Raw genomic sequence first — 24,198 nt, 5'->3', positions numbered from 1 at the left:
CAACGGAAGATCCCAGTGTATTGGAGATGCCAGTACTGTGGGATGATCACCAAGAACAGCTGAGGCAGTGGAGTGGATCAACCTGAGTGCTACAGAGGACAGAGCTGGAGAAGTGAAGCCAGCCCTTTGGAGGATCATGTGTGGATCCAAGACATTGAAACAAGCTGTAACATTGAAGCTGCCTTGGAGACTCAAAGATGTTAAAGATGCCAGAGCCACAGGCTATCTGCTGAGGAAAGCTGCTAACAGGGAGTGGAACCAACTCAGGAGAAGGAAGTTTGTTGCAGTCAACAAAGATGAAAAAGGAGTTGAAGATCTGAAGGCCGCTTTGACATGAGACATGGAGATGGCAGAGTTAGAGTTTGCCCAGCTGCTTGCCTGACTTCGGGGATTACAGTTAAGTGATTGGATGGATCTCAGAAGAGACTGAACTTTGGACTTTTAACATTGTTGATACTGCTATAGACTATGGGGACTTTGAGTTGGACTAAATGTACCTTTTTTATTATACCATGTTTAGGTATAGCCTGCATAGATTCATGTGTTTAAACAAGCCTATGGAGGCCAGGGAGTGGAATGTGATGGTTTGCATATGCTTGGTCCAGGGAGAGGAATTCAGAAAAAGCAATAGCACAGGTCATATTTGCTTCAAGAGAGCAGAGTGCCACCTGAATGGAGATGTGTCAAGGTCTTCATTATTCTGTGGGACATCCCAGAGAGTTTTGTTTGCAAGATCCAAGTTATTAAGAGCCAAATCTACATTTTCTTTGAATCAGGAATATTCTATTGTTTTCCCAAAGAGTGAAATTGTCTTCTTGGGATGATATATAATATATATAATATATATAATATATAATATATAATATATAATATATAATATATAATATATAATTGAAAGACCCTCAGAGAGGATCTTCCCTCAGGAGGGAGACCCTTGAACCCAATGACCAGTCCGAGTCCACAGGCTGCAATCTGCAAGAGGATTTTTATTGATCAAGAAGCACAGGTATCTGTGGGCGCCCGAGTCAATTTGGAAGACTGGCGCGCCTAGCAGAACCAGGGATGGGCTTTTTATAGGGTTCTTGGAAGCAGAAGCAAGCATACAGAAGCAGATGCATGGTTACAGGGGTCAGCCCGGGGGCAAGTTCTCTAGCTGTCTTCCTGGAACATAACAGCTGACTCGGCCTCCCACCTGGGTGGGTCCTCTCCTGCCTCTCCCGGGGCTTTCCACATTCTTCTTTCTCATTGTCAGGCGCTCAACCGCAATCATCCTGTCGCCAGGCTCTCCACTCATCTCCTGTGTGGCCTGTGCACTCAGTGTTCTGACCTTTCCCTGAACCAGTCATCCTAAGTACAGCCTTGCAAAATGGCGTTACTGCTGCTAAGCTGGGGTCTTTCATAATAATATACTAAGTGCTTGTTGTCCTCTGGAACGAGCTGTTGTAGCATTACATTTTAGCTGTTATCTGGGCAGCGGGACTAGGAGGCTTCTAGTTTTCACACTATCCTGGCCCATCTTCTTTTCAGCACAAGTTGCAAGTGCTGTAAAGTATGGGAATCCGGAATCTGAAGTAATGGTTAACATTGACAAAATTGGCTCATGTTTACTTTAAATGCTTAAAATAATTATACTTTTATTTGATTCTTTTTGTGTTTCTTTTTGTTTTTGGAGACATGGTTTCTCTGTATAGCCTTGGCTGTCCTGGAAATTGCATGATGGCCTTGAGTTCACACAGATTGACTTGGCTCTGCCTCTGGAGGTCTGGGGTTAAAGGGGTGCACCACCATTGCCACTTTTACTTCATTGTTAGAAAGGATTTATATTTATGTCTAAGTGTGTGTCTCTATGCCACATGAACAGTGGCATCAGAAATCCCTGAGCTGAAGCTGTAGATGATTGAGAGCTGCCCAGTGTGTGTACTTGGAACCAAACAAAGCAATTTTGGAAGCTGCAAGTAACCACTGACTCTTCCTGACTTGATTTTTTTTTTTTAAGTTTAATTCTAAAGTATCTAAGGTGGTGTCTTAGGGATTTATTGCTGTGAGCAGACACCATGACCAAGGCAACTCTTACGAAAGCAAACCTTTAATTGGGGCTGGCTTACAATTTTAGAGGTTTAGGCAGATAGGCTGCTAGAGGAGAGAATTCTTAATTTTGATCTAAAGGCAGAGAGGAGAAGAAACTGTCCACAGGCAGACAGGAGGAGGCTCTTAAAGTCTACCCCTACACTGACACACTTCCTCCAACGACGACACACCGACTCCAACAAGGCCACGTCTCCTAATAGTGCCACTTCCCACTACCACATTCCACATCTTGGCATCCCATGGGCTTGTTAAAACATGTAAGTCTATGGGGGCCATATCTATCCATAGCATAATACAGAATACATTTAGTCCAACTTACGAAGTCCCCATAGTCTATCACAGTCTCAAAGTTCATCCCTTCTGAGATTCATGCAATCTCTTAACTTCAATCCCCTGTAAAATCAAAATCAAAAAGCAGATCCATAATTCAGACATCACAGGATATATATTACCTTTCCAAAACATTATAGCAAGAAAATTCTAGATCAAAGCAAGAACCAAAAGCAGTAGGGCAAACTCTATACTCTGTATCTCCATATCTGATGTCCAACTCCTTTTAGCTTTCAGTGTGTATTAAACCACACACTTCTTTGTCTCGGGCTGGGTCCACCTCCTGTTAGCAGCTTTGCTTGGCAGTTACCCCATGGCTCTGGCATCTCGAACATCTTGGGGTCTCCAAGGCAACTCCAGCTTTATAGCTTCTTGTGCCAATGTCTGGGATCCCCACATGATTCTTTCAGACACCTTGGGTTACCTTTCCTGCTCTGTCCTCTGTAGCAGTGTAGGGTCTAGTTGACTCTACTCCACTGCACTGCTGTTCTTGGTGATCATCCCATGGTAGTGGAATCTTCAATTTGCTGGTGTTTCCCACTATAACTATGCTTCACCAATAGTCTCTCATAGGCGCCCTTCATGGTGCCAAGCCCCAATTTCTTTTGCATGACTTCTTCTTTTTTTTTTTTTTTTTTTGAGTTTTAAGTATTTTTATTTTCTTTAGAGTCAATTCCTTTGATCAATCTTTCTTTTTTATTGGATATTTTATTTACATTTCAAATGTTATCTCCTTTCCTGATTTCCCATCCATAAACCCCATATCCCATCCTCCTCCCACTTCTTCTATGAGGTTGTTCCTTCATCAATCTCCCCACACCTTTCTGTCTCCCCACCCTGACATTCCCCTACACTGGGGCATCGAGCCTTGGTTAGACAAAGGGCTTCTCCTCCCACTGATGCCCAATAAGTCCATTCTCTGCTACACCTGGAGCCATGGGTTTGTTTGTCCATGTGTACTCTTTGGATGGTCGTTTAGTCCCAAGTTGGACTGGTTATGGTCTGCCTTTCCTTAAGTCTCTTCTCCATTTTTGTCCCTGCAGTCTTTTAATAGAAGAACAATTCTGGGTCATAGTTTTTGACTGTAGGATGGCAACATCATCCCTACACTTGACGCCGATCTTTCTACTGGAGGTGGACTCTACAACTTCCCTCTCCCTACCCTTAGGCATTTCATCTAAAGGACTTTCCTTTGAGTATTGAGATCTTCTTATCTCTCAGGTCTCTGGTACTTTTAAGAGGGTCCTTCCACCTCCCACCCTACCTTCAGATTTCATATTTCCATTTATTCTGCTGACCCTCGGAGCTTCTCTCCTTTCTCCCCCGACAATTAATCATGTTCCCCCTTTCCCCTCCTGCCTCACCTATGTCCCTTCCTCCCTCTGCTTCCCTTGAATGCTTTCTTCTCCCTCCTAAGTGTGATAGAAACATCCTCATTTGGGCCCTTCTGCCCGATAACCTTCTCGAGTTTTGTTAATTGTATCCTAGGTATTCTAAACCTTTTTGGCTAATACCCACTTGTTAGTGAGTACTTAGGATGCATGTCCTTTGGGTCTGAGTTACCACATGACTTCTTAAGTTGTAGGCCATCAACTGCCACTGAGGCTGTACCTTCACCAGTGGCCTTTCCTGGCCTCCCATGGTGCCCAACCTTAGTAACTCTCCATAACCCCTTCATACTCTCAAAACCTGTACCACCTAAGTGATTCTTACATATTTCCATTTACAGCTGCCAGCAGGATGTTTATTTCTGGGACACGGTTTCTTTGTACTCCAGAAAACATTTCCCCAAAGATTTTACCTCAGTGATGCTGGCCTATTCTTAATCACTGATAACTTCTTAGCTGTGATTTCTAACCAGCATCCAGGTAACCCTTTCTAATCTTGACTCTAAAGCCAGAGCCACATGGCCTAAGCTGCTGAATTCTGATGCTTTCTGGGGCTAGAACACGGCCCCTTTGTTCTAGAATATCCTTCACAGACTAGACTTGGCTGTCCTAGAATTTGCTTTGTAAACTAACCTTGAACTCAGAAATGGCCACTATGGCTCAGAATTCAGGTCAAAAGCCTGTGTCTTCCACCCTCAAGATTTAGAGCACAAGTGTGCATTCCATTTCTGTTTTGGTTCTTTTTTTTTTTTTTTTCCCCGGAGCTGGGGACCGAACCCAGGGCCTTGCGCTTCCTAGGCAAGCGCCCTCCCACTGAGCTAAATCCCCAACCCGCATTCCATTTCTGAATTGTAGCTCATTTCAGATTAAAAGTCCAAATGAAAACAATAACCAGGCAATAATAATACCTAACATGTTATAACTGCCCTTTGTTCACCTGCAAATGCATAAACAATTAACTGTATGGGATCTTGCCCTGAGGTCACCACACCCTTATTTCCATTTAATATCTTTGAACACTGGGTTTAGCTTTATTCCACATTCTGGTGTCTCTTTACTCTTTGAAAAATACATTTTTTTATTTTTTTCTTTCTCAGCTGGCTACACTTGGTCAAAAAGCTCTTCCTAAGAGTAAGGCAGAGGACATAATAGACTAAACTAGACTTTTTAAAAACTTCCCTGGTCAGTACAATTAATCTAAGTCTCACCTTAGCCTTGGGTAGACTCTTCAGACAAGGGCAAAATCAGCCACATTGTTCACCAAAAGATGACAAAACAGACTCTAGGCTACATACTAACATTCTTCTGCTCTGTATCCTCCTGAGCCTGGCCACCAGAGTTCAAATCACCCTCAGCATCACTCTCTCGCACGTTTCTACTCCTGTGGTCCATGAAGCCCCACTTACATTCCTCCAAATAAAAGCATCATCGTGCCTATCACAGCAGTACCAGTCCCTGGTACCAACTTCCGTCTTAGGGTTTCATTGATGTGAAGAGGCACCATGACCAAGGCAACTCTTATAAAGACAAACATTTAATTGGGGCTGGCATAAATTTTGGGGATTTAGTCCATTATCATTATGTCAGGAAGCAAGGCAGCAGACATGGTGCTGGAGATGCTGAGAGTTCTACATCTTGATGTGAAGGTAGAGGGAGCCAGGGGGAGGCTCTCAAAGTCCACACCCACAGTAACACACTTCTTCCAACAAGGACACACCTAACAGTGCCACTTTTCATGGGCAGACATATTCAAACTACCACGGGTGGATAAGATTGCTCAGATTGTGTTCTGTCTGCTTAGTTGAATACGTGAGTTTCATTTATTTGTTTGCTCTTTGTTTATACTTATGTCCAGTGATATGGTATAGTTGCTTTAAAGCTATAGTAACAGTAGAAAGACATAAATAATATGAAAAACTGTTACAGTATTTTTCAGTCATCATCTACATTTTCAAGAGTAGTCTATTGTTTCATTATCTATGCATCAGAAATTGGAGGTGAAGCAGGATATATATCTTAACATACATTATATTATAGTGATGTCCTAAAAGGAAGTCACTTAGCTCCTAGCAAGTCTTGAGCAATTAGTGAAAGAGGAAGTAAAACCATTTTCTTCTTTACCTTCCTTAGTCAAAAGATGGCACTGTTGCTGTGCTGATTGCTCTTTGTTTTGTTTTGTTTTTCCCCTATAATGTGATTTTTGGTCCCTTTTAAATGCAGAAAACAGTTAAACGTACTGATATAATTAACAGTGACCCTCTCCACTGAATGCCAAGTTTTCTAATCAGGCATTAGAAGAATAGATGAGAAGGGGGAATTTATAGCTTCTAAATATTAGGTGGACTTAACAGTATTTACATATAGAACATTCTCTGAGACTGAGATTGGCCAAAGGGAAGACAAGACAGGACATCCTGTGTCATGTGTTAATCCTTGGCTGAGGCTTCCACTGTTTTTCTATTGTTTTGCTTTCCTAGCTGTCAGGGTTCTCAGTCTTCCTTGGTTTTCTAGCTCATTTTAGCTCTCCAAGTTCATGATGCCTGTGCTGTTATGAAAGCATATGTTTTTCCCTCGAGGATTTAAATTGAGCTCGCCTTTTGCCTTTGCTGTTTGTTCTCTGTAAATCATGTGTTGGTAGTTGGAACTCTGTGAGCCCAGCTAGTAACTTATTGATGAACTCTCTTGTGCTGAGAAGCACATTCTCATCTCAAAAACTGAGATACTGATGGTTTAAGCTGTTCTCTTAGTAGAGCCTTGAAGGATGATCAGCTTCAATGAAAAGCAGAGAATTTAGTTTTGGAAAGAAAAAGGGAATGCCTTGCCACTTGACTTCATTCAGTACCTATAGGAAAAGTTCTGGTGGTTTGTTTTTGTTTGTTTAGTTGTTCAGTTCTTTCTTTTCTAATGCAAACACACAAATTAAAACACTTCGATGCCAAGGAGATCACTTGCAAAAACAAAACAAAACAAAATGTAGTTTTTCTCCTTATGTTAGGATGGGAAACCACTGGTGAGCGTCATAGGCTGCTTATTAGTACCTTGGTCAGTCTGATGATTCTGTAATTCGCCCGTGCTGACTGGGGATTGAACCAGGCATGCATGATGTGTGAGTCAGTGTGCTATTGCCGAGTCACATGCATCCACCTTCCTGATGCCGCTCAGAATTAACATTTCAGTTGTCTGCTCAGTGCATATATGTGTGGTTATTTGCAGATACATTACAGATTCTATTTTATAAAACTTCAATGAAGTTTAATTGAATATAAGGCAGAAGCTCAAAATCTGACTCAAGACACTTGAGGTATGGTGTTGTTGTTTTCAGAACTCATAGATTTTGATGGATTTTGAAAAAGGATACAGCCCATATTTGGCTGTACAACCGCTTCTTCCTTGCAGAGTTTAGAGAGGCACTGTGTAATCTAACCAAACACGTTAACACTCAGAAAAACATGGAAATAGTTACACCATATGTCCGAGGTCTTGACCGTAAATAAATTTGTATGAATTTATTGCTTTTAGACTAAGGAAAAGTTTAAAAATAAAAACATGTATGTTTCAGTGCTTTTTGGCTTTAGTGATGAAGGGCAAGGGAGGAGTCTTATTCAAATATACTTTGTAAGTTTCCAAAGATACCAGAAGGATTTTGTTACATTAAGAATCCAAAATCTTCTTCTGTGTAATGGTTTCCACAGTAGTAATATGTCTGGCTTTGTTTTCAGATGCATCATTAACTAGATGCTTAGGCATCAGATACACTTCAGCTTTTTCCAGAAGGCACTAAAAAGCAATCAAAGATTTGAAGAGAGCTAGATATTCTAGATCTGCAGTAAAGCACCAGGGCAAGTGCAATGCTATTTGTGACTAAGTGACCATACTTGCTCTGTTAGCAGTTTATATAAGGCATTTCCTACTATGTTTTATTCTATTACCATTAACCATGAGTGGCTTTGTTTGCTGTAACACTGCTCTGAGATAAAATTTTATTTTAATAAGCCTGATGAGCATTTATATAGGAAGCTTCTGGAAGGCTATAGAAGCTTTAGGAAAATGAGATTATATTGTGGAACATTCTGCTTCTTTCAACAGGACTACCCCAAATTTTATGTTTATACTTGGACATCATTTGTGTGTGTGTGTGTGTGTGTGTGTGCGTGTGCGTGTGTGTACATGTGTGTGTATACATTTATGTATATGTATCAGTTTTTATTTTAGAAATGGAGACTCATAACAGTTTTGAGTATTGGGTAAACACCTTTGATTCTGTTGTAGTTAGCCTGGTACTATGATGTATTTTTCCTTCTTATTTTAGCTTGTAAGTAAGCCTTCCTCTTCTACTTTTCAGTGGTGAATAATGTGTGTTAATGCAACATTATTTAGGATAATTTCATGCATTATGGTTAGCGGTTATTGTACAGGTAAATAATGTTACATTTGCCAAGATCTCGTTAACCTAGAAAACTTAGGGTGTTGAGAATGCAAGGTCATTGCTCCTTTGGAGAAAGTTAGCATGGTAATTTAGTTTTCTTTTCTCTTAACAAAAGCAGAAAAGAATAACTATATTTACCACAGAGAACATGTTGGAGGAAGAACGGAGGGAGAAGCCTGTTAGTTTCACTCAGGGTCTTTTTGTTTGTTTGTTTTTAATCTGTTATTCTTTTGTCTTTTTATGTGCCAACATCATACTGATTTGCCCAAATCCATTATTCAACTCTCTGGTCTTTAAATGCCTTTGCATCCAAAGGTCTACCTTTGTAGTGCATCTGTTACAGCTACCAAACTACATTGCTTAAAATCATACCTAAGGGTGGCCTGCATGGGAGGGCCTCCTTATGCTTCAAAAATGCTGTCTGTTCCTGAAAATTGTTTATCCATATTTTCTTTCTGCAATGAGTACACGTAGAGTCTTTGGGAGGTCTTCATATTTGATATCAGAGATGGGAATTATCAATGAGTTAACACCCATGTGGTAAGAACAGTTGTGACTTGTATCCTAACACCAGAATAGTGGGAAAGTATTTTAGATTTGAACAAACTATGATTCTGGCAGGAGGAGATTGTCCTGTATATCTCAGTGGGCCAGAGTTACCACGTAGTTCTTTACACCTATGAGAAGGAAGCATAGAGGTAGACTAGAGGCTGTGATGACTTCAGGATGGAATGACCTCATCACCTGGTGAAGGTACATGGATGTTAAAAAACAAAACAACCAAAAAAGCCAGGATTTCTCATGCAGAGTTCCCAGGGATAACATAGCATAGAAACATATTGATAGGATTAACAGAGCCTGTTATAAGGGTTTATAAACCATTGTCTCCAGAGTCCTGAAGGAGATTTGGCTCTAATACTTTAAGCTACTAATTGTGTTTTCATTTTACCAAAAATTTTCACAAATACTTATTTGTGATCATTTTCTATCGACTATGGCTGTACGAGTACACTTTTAAAAAAATCCATTAGATAGTCATTGTGCACAATGCACAATGCAGTGTTGAATGTAGATATCTTCAAACTCCCATTAAAAGGACTATTTCAGTCTTTTTTTTTTCATCTTTATTAACTTGAGTATTTCTTATTTACATTTCGATTGTTATTCCCCTTCCCGGTTTCCAGGCCAACATCCCCCTAACCCCTCCCCCTCCCCTTCTCTATAGGTGTTCCCCGCCTCATCCTCCCCCCATTACCGCCCTCCCCACAACAATCACGTTCACTGGGGGTTCAGTCTTAGCAGGACCAAGGGCTTCCCCTTCCACTGGTGCTCTTACTAGGCTATTCATTGCTACCTATGAGGTTGGAGCCCAGGGTCAGTCCATGTATAGTCTTTGGGTAGTGGCTTAGTCCCCGGAAGCTCTGGTTGGTTGACATTGTTGTTCATATGGGGTCTCAAGCCCCTCAAGCTCTTTCAGTCCTTTCTAAGATTCCTTCAACGGGGGTCCCGTTCTCAGTTCAGTGGTTTAATGATGGCCTTCGATATGTATTTGCTGTATTCTTGCTGTGTCTCTCAGGAGAGATCTACATCCGGTTCCTGTCGGCCTGCACTTCTTTGCTTCATCCATCTTATCTAATTGGGTGGCTGTATATGTATGGGCCACATGTGGGGCAGGCTCTGAATGGGTGTTCCTTCTGCCTCTGTTCTAAACTTTGCCTCCCTATTCCCTCCCAAGGGTATTCTTCTTCCCCTTTTAAAGAAGGAATGAAGCATTCACATTTTGGTCATTCTTCTTGAGTTTTATGTGTTCTGTGCATCTAGGATAATTCCAGCATTTGGGTTAATAGCCACTTATCAATGAGTGCATACCATGTGTGTTTTTCTGTGATTGGGTTACCTCACTCAGGATGATATTTTCCAGTACCAACCATTTGCCTATGAATTTCATAAAAGGCATTGTTTTTTGATAGCTGAGTAATATTCCATTGTGTAGATGTACCACATTTTCTGTATCCATTCCTCTGTTGAAGGGCATCTGGGTTCTTTCCAGCTTCTGGCTATTATAAATAAGGCTGCTATGAACATAGTGGAGCACGTGTCTTTTTTATATGTTGGGGCATCTTTTGGGTATATGCCCAAGAGAGGTATAGCTGGATCCTCAGGTAGTTCAATGTCCAATTTTCTGAGGAATCTCCAGACTGATTTCCAGGATGGTTGTACCAGTCTGCAATCCCACCAACAATGGAGGAGTGTTCCTCTTTCTCCACATCCTTGCCAGCATCTGCTGTCACCTGAGTTTTTGATCTTAGCCATTCTGACTGGTGTGAGGTGAAATCTCAGGGTTGTTTTGATTTGCATTTCCCTGATGACTAAAGATGTTGAACATTTTTTTAGGTGTTTCTCAGTCATTCGGCATTCCTCAGCCGTGAATTCTTTGTTTAGCTCTGAACCCCATCTTTTAATAGGGTTATTTGTCTCCCTGCAGTCTAACTTCTTGAGTTCTTTGTATATTTTGGATATGAGCCCTCTATCAGTTGTAGGATTGGTATTGATCTTTTCCCAATCTGTTGGTTGCCGTTTTGTCCTAACCACAGTGTCCTTTGCCTTACAGAAGCTTTGCAGTTTTATGAGATCCCATTTGTCAATTCTTGATCTTAGAGCATAAGCAATTGGTGTTTGGTTCAGGAAATTTTCTCCAGTGCCCATATGTTCGAGATGCTTCCCCACTTTTTCTTCTATTAGTTTGAGTGTATCTAGTTTGATGTGGAGGTCCTTGATCCACTTGGACTTAAGCTTTGTACAGGGTGATAAACATGGATCAATCTGCATTCTTCTACATGTTGACCTACAGTTGAACCAGCACCATTTGCTGAAAATGCTATCTTTTTTCCATTGGATGGTTTTGGCTCCTTTGTCAAAAATCAAGTGCCCATAGCTGTGTGGGTTCATTTTTGGGTCTTCATTTCTATTCCAATGGTCTATCTACCCAGATATACTTCAACAGAACAATGAATACAGAAAATGTGGTACATTTACAACATGGAGTACTACTCACCTATTAAAAACGATGACTTCATGAAATTCTTAGGCAATAGGATGGAACTAGAAAGTATCATCCTGAGTGGGTTAACTCAGTCACAAAAGAACACATATGGTTTCACTGATAAGTGGATATTAGCCCAAAAGCTGGAATACCCAAGATACAATCAACAGATCATCTGAAGCTCAAGAAGAAGGAAGACCAAAATGTGGATGCTTCACTCCTTCTTAGAAAGAGGAACAAAATACTCACAGGAGAAAATACAGGGACAAAGAGTGAAACAGAGACTGAAGGAAAGGTCATCCAGAGACTGCCACACCTGGGGATTTATCCCTTATGTAGACATCAAACCCAGTCACTATTCCTGATGCCAAGAAGTGCTTGCTGACAGGAGCCTGATATGGATGTCTCCTGAGAGGCTGTGCCAAAACCCTACTGATACAGATGAGGATGCTTGCAGCTAACCATCTGACTGAGTATGGGGACCCTAATGGAGGAGTTAGAGAAAGGACTGAAGGAGCTCAAGGGGTTTGCAATCCAATAGGAAGAACAATAATATCAACCAACAAGAACCCCCAGAGCTCCCAGGAACTAAAGCACCAACCGAAGAGTTCATATGGAGGGACCCGTGGCTCCAGTGGCATATGCAGTAGAGGATGGCATTGTCTGGCATCAATAGGAAACCATTGGTCCTGTGAAGCCTCAATGCCCCAGTGTGGGGGAATGCCAGGGTGTTGAGATAGGAGTGAGTGGGTGGGAGTGGGAGCTTCCTCATAGAAGCAGGGGAAGTGGTGGAAAGGGGATGTGAGAGGGGCAAAAGGGGGTAACATTGAAATGTAAATAAATAAAATATCTAATAAAAAAGGAAAAAATTCTCCTCTAATATATTACATCTCAACTGCAGTTTCCCCTCTGAGAGATGTGGACAAAAGGGAAATATTTTAAATTATTTTGAGACTAATATAATGATAATATATATATATATTTATAATATAGACTAATATAATGACATTATCCCTTCCCTTTTCTTCCCATAACCATACCTTGCTCTCTTTCAAATACAAGGCCTCTTTCTTTAGTTGTTTGAACATATCTCTATGTTCCTAAATTTAAAATATAACCTGCTCAGACTATATAGTGATATTTGTTTATGTTTGTTTTCAGGGCAGAACATTTGTTATTGGATATAGTGTATTTTTTTTCCCCTGGGGCTTTTTGAAACACGGTAGCCTGTCTGTGTAAACTTGGCCTGCTTGGTACTCACTATGTAACCAAGGCTGTGTGTGTATAAACCTGGCTTGCTTGGTACTTACTATGTAGCCAAGGCTAACCTCAAACTCACAGTAACTCTCTTAAGAGTTTCCAGTGCTAGAATTAGAGGGATAAGACATCCTGGTAGGTGTTTTAAATTGTTAGTGCTTAGGTTGTATACTATTCATTGATACATGTCCAGTCCCTAGACAGTAACAGCATATAATTGGTGTTACGTGGATAATAATGAATGTGGTAGCCTCATGGATGAGTCATTTCCCTGCCCCATTTCTGGAAAGTTGTCTTTGTATTGTATCATTCAACTCCTCTTGTCAAAATTTTGTACATTATTTTCCCAATTTTGTTAATTGAATTTTTGGACAAACTTGATCTTATTTTGACTTTAATGTACTTTGAAGATGAGGGGTCAGGGCTATGTTGACCTTTAACTTCCAAATGCTCCTACAGAATCTTCTTTATTTGGACAAACATATTAAATGCCTGTGAGCTGTATTCTTCCTGTTTTCCGTGATATTGAGTGATCCATCTTTGCTGATCCTTGTGTTTATTGTGTCATTTTGTTGCCTGAATTGAATTGTCAGTTTACTTCTAAGCCATATTTTTACTGTTTTTCTCTTACATATTGATTAATCATTTCTTGGGTATCTTTGGTTATTCCTTTTTAGTTTAGAATAAAACAGCACTGTATTGTAAGGGTGGGAGCTTTTTCCTGCTAATATCACATTATGATAAGCTGAGACCTTACTCTAAAGCAGTGGTTTTCAGCCTGTGCATCATGACCCCCCCCCTTGGCAAACCCTCTACCTCCAAAAATATTTATATTATGATTCATAATGGTAGCAAAATTACAGCTATAAAGTAGCAATAAAATTAGTTTTATGATTTGGGATCACCACAACATGAGGAACTGAATTAACAGGTTGCAACATTAGGAAGGTTGAGAACCACTGCTCCAGAGGATCACTTTAAGGTAGAGTGCAAAGGTCTTTGGTTTAAGGACTGGTCCACCACCGTGTCTTTATATCCTCACAAATTACTTATCCCTTCTTTCTAGGTGAATACCTTTTGATTTTACCTGATAGGCCAACCTGGAGTATATAGAGTAAATCAATGATTTACTCTGTCTTTTTTCAATTAGAATCTTTGCTTCCTATTTTATTTCCATGACTCAAAAGGCAAACACATTATCCATTTTCTTTTCCCTTTTCCCTATCCATAGAAGAACAAACAGTCAGCCAAATTCACTTCCTCTGACTTTTCTATCTTGATTTATCTGGTCCCATTTCCCAGTGATCAATGCAAACAAACTATGACTAGGGGCAGAAAGCCACCAGCTACAGTATCCTGAGCCAGAGGGAGGCGGGTATGCAGTTTCCTTGAGTTGGATCCCTTACTTTGCTTCTTGTACCTAACTCATCTCTTCATTTCCCCATTACACGCAGGTCTGCAATTAAAGCCTTACGTCCTGGAGGACTACTCGTATATTCTACATGCACGCTTTCCAAGGCTGAAAATCAAGATGTGATCAGTGAGATCTTGACTTCTGACAGTAACATCGTACCCATGGATATTAGTGGGATAGCAAGGACTTTCTCCCAAGACTTTACATTTGCTCCCACTGACCAGAAATGCAGCCTTTTGGTGATTCCTGAAAAGGGCAAAGCTTGGGGTCCAATGTATATAGCCAAACTGAAAAAAGGCATGAGTACAAGAAAATGGCAGGGTGAACTTTGTAAGCCATGCTGATGTGTTATTGTATGCATATTTCCTGAGCTCACCACGTTAGTTGTTATGTATAACTTTTTGCTAGTCTGCCTTTGTTCCAGGAACAGGCTATGCTACCAGCCCCCACCCAGCTTCCTTGTATCCACAGATAAAACACACACACACACACACACACACACACACACACACACACACACACACACACACAGACAGAGAGAGAGAGAGAGAGAGAGAGAGAGAGAGAGAGAGGTTCTTTTTTTTTTTAAATTCATTTTATTTAAGAAAAAAATATGAAGATGTGAATAAGCTTATAACTGGCCTGTGAGAAGTCACAGGATTCACAGAAACAAGTTCTGCACACCAGCTGCCCTCTGGCCTTTCCAAACATGCCAGAATCCATTGTAGGAATCAAATCAGGAAGACCTAGAGACCAGGGAGGCTGGCTGGTTCCCAAGGCCACTTCTATGGAAATGACCAGGTCTGGGCAGAAGGTCAAGCTCTCAAGGAGATAGGTAGGTCACTCAGCCTGCATTTATCATTTTGTTTGCGAATGTCTCCATAGGCAGGTGACCTCTGCCACTCTCTTCTTCCTTCAGGCAGGGTTAGGGGGTGTGGGGGGGATTTGAGGCTTCTCAAACTCAACCCACTCCACATCCATAGTCTCTACTTCAGAGATCAGCCGTAGAGGCATCTTTTCCTCCTATCTCTGGGCACACATCTCCTGGAGTTAGGGGCCGCTGACAGAGGAGAGTTCAGTCTTTGATGGCTAAGATGTAGTGGCTTGCGAGTGAGTCTTGTTTGCTGCCCTGATCATCTTATCTAGTAGGTCCAGGGACTGCAGCTTTCCTGAGGGGTTGCATCCTGCCCGGAGCAGCACTGGAGGTCCTGCCTCGAGCGGCACTGGTGGTTGGAAGATTTGTTTGCTGGGAAACAGGAGCTCTGTGCCCTGTGACACTTGGATGCCCTTTCTGAGATGAGAGAGGATCTGGAGCTAGGGCACCTTTGCCAGGTGGTATACCCCACCCAGTGAGTGGCATTCGGGTGACAGGCTTGAGGATGGCTGAGAGAATGGGTGACTAGAACACTTGGCGGCTGCTCCTATAGCGAGGGTGAACACTGGGAACTGCTAGCTGAGGTCTGTGGAGCTGGTCTGACAGGGATTGGCGGGCTTGCTGTTGTCTGTGTGCCGGACCCAGTTTTCTTCCGAGGTGGAAGAGTTGGTTTGCAAGAGGAGAGCGCCCTGGGATTTTGGATGCAGAGAACAGATTGCAAGTGGGTGATTCCTTCTTTATGCTGGAGGGCTTCTTTCCAGCTGCCACCAGAACAGCTCTGGCTGACCCCTTTTTATCACTGCTCCGGAACTCAGGTTGGTTGGAGGTAGGGTGCTCCAAGAACTCAGAGTGGGCAGCAGATCTCGAACAGGGCTGTTCTCCCGCAGAGGGCTGGGCTTCCCTCTGGGGCTGGGCCTTCCAGGTCCTGCACCAGCACTGTCCTGACCTTTCAGGACACACTCCTCTAGCTGAGGTGCCAGGCAGTTGGCTTCATCAAGGCTCTCCTCCAGCTTCTCTGGGCTGAGTGAGTTCAAGCTGAACCTCACACCCTGGAGGGCAGGGTCTACTTACTGCATTTGGGTTACTCCAGTGGGAGAGGCCCTGTCAAAGCAGTTTCTCTGGACTAATACTGTTATGTCTTCTTCCTCATGATTGTCAGATGGGGACAGCCCTCAAGTCCAAGGTCTCATCCATGATGAACTTGATATCCTCTTTCAAATCCTCCAGGTCCAGCCAGCACAAGCGAGTCAGCTTAGAACTCCAGCGCACACTCCCTTCCCACTTCCCACCTCACCTCACGGGCTATGCTGGAAGCTTTTCTGGTGATTTTCAACTCACCTTCTTTCAACAATTACTTGGTGCTACTATGTCCACCTGGAAAAGCGTGCCCTATCAGTACTCTTCCCTCCACACCTTCCACCTGCCCTAGACTTCAGTTGCTCAACTCCCCTAACCACTGTCTTTAGGAGCAGCCTGTGTAGTTACTCAGTTTTGAGAACTCACATGGCTGGTCAACTTTTCTCCATCAGAAGAAACTCTGTCCCTCCTCTTTGCATCTGTCTCTTTTCCTCCAGAGTCCTGGAAGTCCCTCCTGTTCCTTCTGCCCAGCAATTGGTCTGTGGCTTCTTTACTGCACATCAAGAACCAATTGCAGAACAGGACCATTCCTACTATTAATATTTAAATACTTGCAAAGCCACTTTCCCTAGGACCATTTGGATCCTATTTAGTTAGTATTTCGGCCTCACTGAGCACAGGCTTAAGAAATTTTCAGGTATAATTTTGCTCCTCAAAATATATTTATAGTGATGATTTAAAGTTGGACAGATGGTGTTGGTTCAGTATAATAATTTTTGCTTTTTAATTGGGATTTTATAGTTAAATTAACTAGAATACTGAGTTCTATGCATAAAATGTTTAGGATCATATTCTATAACATGGGCGTTTTAAATCTTTCCCTTAAAAAATGTGTATTTGCCGACACTTTACTCTTTCTTCATCAAATCTTCAGATTCTTTTTGTAAGAATAATTGGTATTCCAAGGCGAATTTCTTAAGCAGCACAATTTCTAGTTCTAACAAAATAGGTTTCTTATTTGCAAAGTTGTTTGTGTTAAGGACTGTCTTCTGTTTACTGCAAAGGTCAGTGACTCTATTGACACCAGCTTTATTTCTCCCCATTTTCTTTTATTCACAAATTCAAATTGAAAGGGTAAATTATGTTGAAAGGCCTTTAGAACAACAGATTCACATGCACGCATTTGACTTTCGACATTCAGCTTGTAGAATAATGGAGTCTATCCAGCAGGCTATAAAGCAAACACTTGAAACAAAACCAGAATGATTAATAACGGCAATAACTGAACTATATTTGGAGTGTTTTGTTACATAATTGCAGTCATAATGAGTACTACAGAATCTGATTATCTTACAGTTGCAATCTGGAGGGGCTCTTTATTTCACTTGGTTATAAAATGTTATATGAGAGTGTGATGTCCCATATTAATATAGAAGGGGAGGATGCCTAGTAAGAGTCATTTATTCATTACCAAAACCCCAAAACATTCAGAGTGGTCTCTATTTACACATATCCCAAAAACTTTTCTGTGTTACACACACACACACACACACACACACACACACACACACACACACACTCACTCTTAGGATTTTTTAAAACAATAAATTTTCTTTAGAAATGCTTCACTTGGATCCAAACATATTTTTTCAACTATTAAGAAAATTCATAGTGGCAGACATAACAATGCACACCTGTAATCACAGCATTTTTGAGACCGAGGTGGAAGAATTGTAAATTCAAGTCAGCCTTGGCTGCTTAGCAAAACCCTCCTTCAGGACAATGTAGGGAGGACAGAGGAAAGGAGGGAAGGTTAGAGCAGGAGAGGAAATTACAAGGGAACTTGAAAATTAGCCTTTTATTGTATTAAGATTTATTTATTTTTATCGTATTTATATGTATGAATGTCTTGCCAGCATGTATGTCTGTGTACCAGGTGCATACCTGTTGCATGAGGAAGTCAGTGGAGGGCCTCGGATCCTCCAGAACTGAGATGCATATGGTTGTGAACTACCATATAGGTGCTTGGAATCAAACCCTGGTCTTCCGCAAAAGCAATAAGTGCTGTTAACTGCTGAGCCATCTCTCAAGCCCAAAATTAGCTCTAAAATAATCAACTGTGGAAGCACAAAATTCCACTGACAGAAAATGGTATTATTCTGTTCTATTCATTAAGCTCTTCGTGATATACTTTTTGTTTTGCAAACCTGTGTAACTGGAGTCAAATGAATGGACAGTCTAGGAAAAATCGTCCTCCTACTTTTGTTCTCTATAATATTTTAAAATATATCTGACCAGTGTGTTTGTAGTAAATGTTTATCTCTTGGGCACATCAAATGTATTCAGTTAATACAGAAGATTAATGACAGAAAAGGGGTTTGTTTGTTAAAGTTTGACACAGTGGTTTGTTTTTCTGTTTTAATTCCTGTCTTTGGATTCTGTAGTTTTTAAAAGTGCTTTTGTATAAGTTAACCATCATGTAAAATTTTATAATACAAGTGCTGAATGTGTTGAATGTCATTTTTCCAGTATAATGTCATGAAACTTCAAATGTGTGGTATTGGACTTGTCTTGGGATTGATGGAAATATATGTACTTATTACATATATTCATCGACTTTATTGATATGATTATAACAAAAGAGCAAACATTTATTGAGCATTAAACGCTTGATTGAAGTCTTTATGATGCCTTGTTTGATCTTTATAACTATAGCCAGGAGTGGTGGTAATGGGCAGAGGACTCCCATGGCTGGTCACAAAGGGAGACACTGTCTCAAGCAAGTGACCAAATGAACAGTCACTGGTGATGAGTTTGTATTCCTGTCTGTAAACGAGGGAAGCAAAGCCCAGTGTTACCTGTTGTCAAGGACACTGCCAACATAAGAAGGGAGCCCGGAGGTGAGCTGGCTCCATTGCCAGGCTGTCCTGTCACTGGGCTGTCACAGTGTGGATTGTGTGATCTTCAAGATTAGTGGCTGCCCTTTGTGCCTGTTCTTCACTAGTCTGTTTCCTGGTTATGCACACTTTCCTATTCCCAGAGCTTCAAAGGCTTGATGAGTACTTGGGAAAGAAAAGTCTTTGAAATATTTCAGTCCTATTCCAAGGAAGTCTGCCTTGTGCCTGTAATACTTACTCTAAGGAATCTCCCATGGAGTTGTTTGTGCCTCCCTCTCTATTACAGATGGTGTGCTCAAGAATAGATATTTCAGCAGCCTTGCAATGTCAACCCAAAACTGAGGAACAATGGATGCTGCTTCCTATGGCATAAAGTCACTTTCAAAACAGCTTCATAAAATTTAGGTCACTTACTAATGCATTAACTGCACCCTGCCATCAGCACCCTGAACAGCCACTATATAGTTTTGCAAATAGACTAAGAATAAATGTAATGCATTTAAATGGTTTGTACTGAATTTTTAAAGCATAAGATACTATTTGTGGTTTGGAGTCAAGGTGGCCTACTATTCTTTATCCTATTACACATATCCATTTAGCCTTATACTTAAATTACATATTATTCCCTTCGTGGTACTGTAAAAAATATGCCTTCATATAATGTAGGTATAAAAAATGGCTACCTGAATACATGGAATATGAATAAATAATCCAGGCCTAATAGACCTTTCTTCAGGAATCCTGCATGCCTGGTGAGAAGCTCAGGTCATCTGCATAGGCTAATGCAACTTACCTGCAATACAGAAGAAAATCGGAATGAACGGTGAGAATTGTATTACATGCCAAGAAGTCCTTTGATGCAATCGAATGGGACTACTTTCATTATGTGGTAGGTAAATTTGACTTTGGGGACAAATAGAGCAGATAGCACAATTTGTTTTCAACTCGTTTATATGGTTCAAATCAATGGTTTACAATCTCCCTTCCGCAGCTTATTACTGCACTGGGGTTGGGAGCAAAGATGAGGCCCATTTGTGATGTTCCTCTCCAGCCTGGCAATGGTACTTCTGATATCACCCTATCCCAGGGGCACTGACAGAGCACCCAGAGGGAGGCTCCCAATGCACATACTACATGCTGATTGTGTACTAGTGCTGAGAGGCCTAACACCTTCTGTCCTGAAAACATTAACTGGAATGCCAGCATTTGCAGTGGTATCAGGCTGCAAAGCCAGCGAGAGAGAGTCAGAAACAGCTCTTGACACAACAGATTCTACAAACATTACACGTGACATCTTATAATAAAATCTCAACTAAGAAAGTCTTGATTTGGGATTCTCATAAGGAACTCAAGCAACCAAGTAAAACTTAACACTCAAAAATGGACTTGTAATTCGGTGCTGATTTTTAAAAAATTTTTTTTCAAGTGAGTTTCATTAAATCTAAGGAAAATTAAAGCTTAGTAGAACATGTACCTCTTTAAAATTTAATTCAGTAACTCTAATATTAAACTCCATACCTCTGTAACTTTTTATAAATGAAGAAATTCGTTTCCTTAGGCATGTAAGACCACACAGTCACCATGAAACCCTAGGATAGCATTTACTACCTCAGGGAAAGGATTCTTTGCCTCATTGGAAGCCATTTAATGGACTATGTCATGACTCAATTAAGCTTGCCATGGCTTGTCAAAAGGAATTTTCCACTGCATATTGCTACAGAAGAGCCTATTACATGTGACTAACTGCATCCCACAACAGGATAAACAGAGGCCAAAAATGTATAGTTCACTAAAGAATAAGAAACAGGACCATAGCACCCAGCTCAATCTAGTTTTTAAAAACAGAAGGGAATAAAATTGCAGTAGGCAAATGCCAGAGGCATTAGTGAGTCTAGGAGGGGAAAAAAAGAGGGACTAATCTTGTATTAGTTTGTAATTGTTTTTATAGAGAATTTCTTCATTTATCTATCCAGACAAGGTATTAACCACTTTTCCAAAATGCTACATGAGGATGAGGGCCAGAGAGTTGAGATGGCTAGAGGCTGTGGGCTGACTTATGACATGATACTGTTACCAGGTTGCAGAGTTTACTGCACTGACTCACAAAAAGAGAAGCATAGGGGTATGGTGATGACAGTGGTGATGACAGTTATCTCTCGTGTCATTAGAAAGTACTCTGTAAGACATTTTTAGTCACGAATGTGCAATATAATTGTATCATATGGCACAAGATAGATACTCTTTAATTGATCATAAAAAATGAGCTTGATTTCAAACCCTAGACTGTACCAAATGTGTTTCAAAAATGTGTATTTAAGTGAAGGTGTTCATGGAGGTGAGAGATTGGGATCGCCTAGAATTAGAGTTACAGGTGGCTGTCAGCTGCTGAATGTAGATGCTGGGAACAAAACTTGGATTCTATGGCAGAGCAAGTTAGGTACACTTCACGACAGCACTGTCTCTCCAGACATGCATGTGTTCTTTCGAGCTACCTGGTTAACCTGTAGCTCTAATATATATTTACATGTACAGCTAACTCGGTTGGTTCCTTCTCTATCCATGTTATTGAGTTGACAGAAGCAATTTGCCAGATGTAATGGGTGAAGAGTTGATGGCTGAAACAAGTTGAGGATCTGACTGTAGGTCTGTGGCAGAGTCTTACCTTGAGTTGGTAAAATGAGGTCTCAGCAGCAAGGGAAGCTGCAATAAAACAGGACTGATACACTACCAGAAGGTGATTACAGTTTCTAGTGCAAGTTAGGTGTTCTCTTAGCATTTGCATTGCTGTGAAGTGACACCATGACCAAGGCAACTCTTATAAGGACAACATTTAGTTGGGTCTGGCTTACAGGTTCCAAGGTTCAGTTTATTATCATCAAGGCAGAAGCATGGCAGCATTTAGGCAGGCATGGTGCAGGAGGAGCTGAGAGCTCTACATCTTCATGGAGGCCACTAGAAGACTGGCGCCCATGGGGTTAGGAGGAGGGTCCCATTGTCCACCCCCACATTGACACACTTGCTCCAGTAGGCCACACCTACTCTAATAAAGTCACATCTCCTAGTAATGCCACTTCCTGGGTCAAGCATATTCAAACCATCACAGGTGTGTATCTGTCTGGGCTTCGTATTCACTGAGGGTTTTATTGTCGATCTAAAATCTTCTGAAAGCTCTTGGATTTAACATTTCTCTGGACAATGCTTTGAATATTCTACCTTCCTGATTCTTTGGTCTCATCTGGCTTCTATCTCCATTATACTCAGTGAATCGTGTCTGGGAATCCCTAGAACTTGGCATTATCTAAGTCATACTGTCCAGTGGCCCTTTCTGCATTCTTAACCTCTCACCTTTCTATCTGCTGTCTTACACCTCACAATTTACTATTTTCTTTTGCTGTGGTCAATGTGTCCTTTCTACAACAAAATTCTTTTTTTTAAGTCTTTTTCAGTGTTTTGAGATTTTTTCCCTTCTTTTATTGGATATTTTCTTTATTTACATCTCAAATGTTATCCCCTTTCTTGATGCCCCCTCTGGAAACTACCATCCCATTCTACCACCCCTTTCCTCCATGAGGGTGCTCCTCCACCCACCCACCCATTCCTCACAGTCTCCACACCTGTCATTCCCTATACTGGGGCATTGAGCCTTCACAGGACCAAGGGCCTCTCCTCTCATTGATGCCTGACAAGGCCCATCCTCTGCTACAAATGTGGCTGGAGCCATGGGTCGCTCTCTCCATGTATACTTTTTGGTTAGTGGTTTAGTCCCTGGGAGCTCTGGGGGGGTCTGGTTGGTTGAAATTGTTGTTCTTCCTGTGGGTTGCAGAGCCTCTCAGCTACCTCAGTCCTTTCTCTAACTCCTCCATTGGATACCCCATTCTCAGTTCAATGGTTGGCTGTGAGCATCTGATTCTGTATTTGTCAGGCTCTAGCAGAGCCTCTCAGGAGACAGTTATATCAGGCTCTTCTCAGCATGGACCTCTTGGCATCTCCAATAATGACTGGGCTTGGTGACTACATATAGGATGGATCCCAATACGTGGCAGTCTCTGGATGGCCTTTCCTTAAGTCTGTGCTCCATACTTTGTCTCCATATTTCCTCCTGTGAGTAAGAAAAGTTTTAAAGCCTAAATAATAAAATATAAATGAACAGTGTTAGATCATCCTAGTGTGCTGTTGAAAGGATATGGCCACGTGAAGTCGGAGAGTGGTTTTGTTAATTGGGTTTTTAAAAAGTCCTACCGTATGTTTAGATTCTATTCTTTTTTTTTTTTTTTTTTTTTTTTTTTTATTATTAACTTGAGTATTTCTTATATACATTTTGAGTGTTATTCCCTTTCCCGGTTTCTGGGCAAACATCCCCCTCCCCCCTCCCCTTCCTTATGGGTGTTCCCCTCCCAACCCTCCCCCCATTGCTGCCCTCTCCCCAACAGTCTAGTTCACTAGGGGTTCAGTCTTAGCAGGACCCAGGGCTTCCCCTTCCACTGGTGCTCTTACTAGGATATTCATTGCAACCTACGAGGTCAGAGTCCAGGGTCAGTCCATGTATAGTCTTTGGGTAGTGGCTTAGTCCCTGGAAACTCTGGTTGGTTGGCATTGCTGTACATATGGGGTCTCGAGCTCCTTCAAGCTCTTCCAGTTCTTTCTCTGATTGTTCAACAGGGTCCTGTTCTCAGTTCAGTGGTTTCCTGCTGGCATACGCCTCTGTATTTGCTGTATTCTGGCTGTGTCTCTCATGGCGATCTGCATTCACATTTTGATCATCCGTCTTGAGTTTCATTTGTTCTAGGCATCTAGGGTAATTCAAGCATTTGGGCTAATAGCCACTTATCAATGAGTACATACCATGTATGTCTTTCTGTGATTAGGTTAGCTCACTCAGGATGATAGTTTCAGTTCCAACCATTTGCCTCTGAATTTCACAAAGTCATTGTTTTTGATAGCTGAGTAATATTCCATTGTGTAGATGTACCATTTTCTGTATCCATTCCTCTGTTGAAGGGCATCTGGGTTCTTTCCAGCTTCTGGCTATTATAAATAAGGCTGCGATGAACATAGTGGAGCACGTGTCTTTTTATATGTTGGGGCATCTTTTGGGTATATGCCCAGGAGAGGTATAGCTGGATCCTCAGGCAGTTCAATGTCCAATTTTCTGAGGAACCTCCAGACTGATTTCCAGAATGGTTGCAGCAGTCTGCAACCCCACCAACAATGGAGGAGTGTTCCCCTTTCTCCACATCCTCGCCAGCATTTGCTGTCACCTGAGTTTTTGATCTTAGCCATTCTCACTGGTGTGAGGTGAAATCTCAGGTTTGTTTTGATTTGCATTTCCCTTATGACTAACGATGTTGAACATTTCTTTAGGTGTTTCTCAGCCATTCGGCATTCCTCAGCTGTGAATTCTCTG

General features: G+C 41.4%; 1 protein-coding gene and 1 pseudogene across 1 annotated transcript in view; one reads left to right on the top strand and one right to left on the bottom strand.

Annotated features, from left to right (window-relative positions):
- Nsun3 (NOP2/Sun RNA methyltransferase 3) overlaps positions 1-14,437 on the top strand; it is a 61,197-nt gene extending 46,760 nt beyond the window's left edge. The window contains exon 6 of the mRNA XM_032900335.1: positions 13,987-14,437. Within this exon, the coding sequence (XP_032756226.1) occupies positions 13,987-14,290 (304 nt within the window). The 3' untranslated portion in view covers positions 14,291-14,437. The remainder of the gene's footprint in view (positions 1-13,986) is intronic.
- A 647-nt stretch (positions 14,438-15,084) lies between these two features.
- LOC116898339 lies at positions 15,085-17,980 on the bottom strand (annotated as a pseudogene).
- Between the last annotated feature and the right edge of the window lie 6,218 nt (positions 17,981-24,198).

Source organism: Rattus rattus, chromosome 4 (genome assembly GCF_011064425.1).
Source record: "Rattus rattus isolate New Zealand chromosome 4, Rrattus_CSIRO_v1, whole genome shotgun sequence".
Lineage (NCBI taxonomy): Eukaryota > Metazoa > Chordata > Mammalia > Rodentia > Muridae > Rattus > Rattus rattus.
This window is presented reverse-complemented; position numbering and strand designations above follow the sequence as displayed.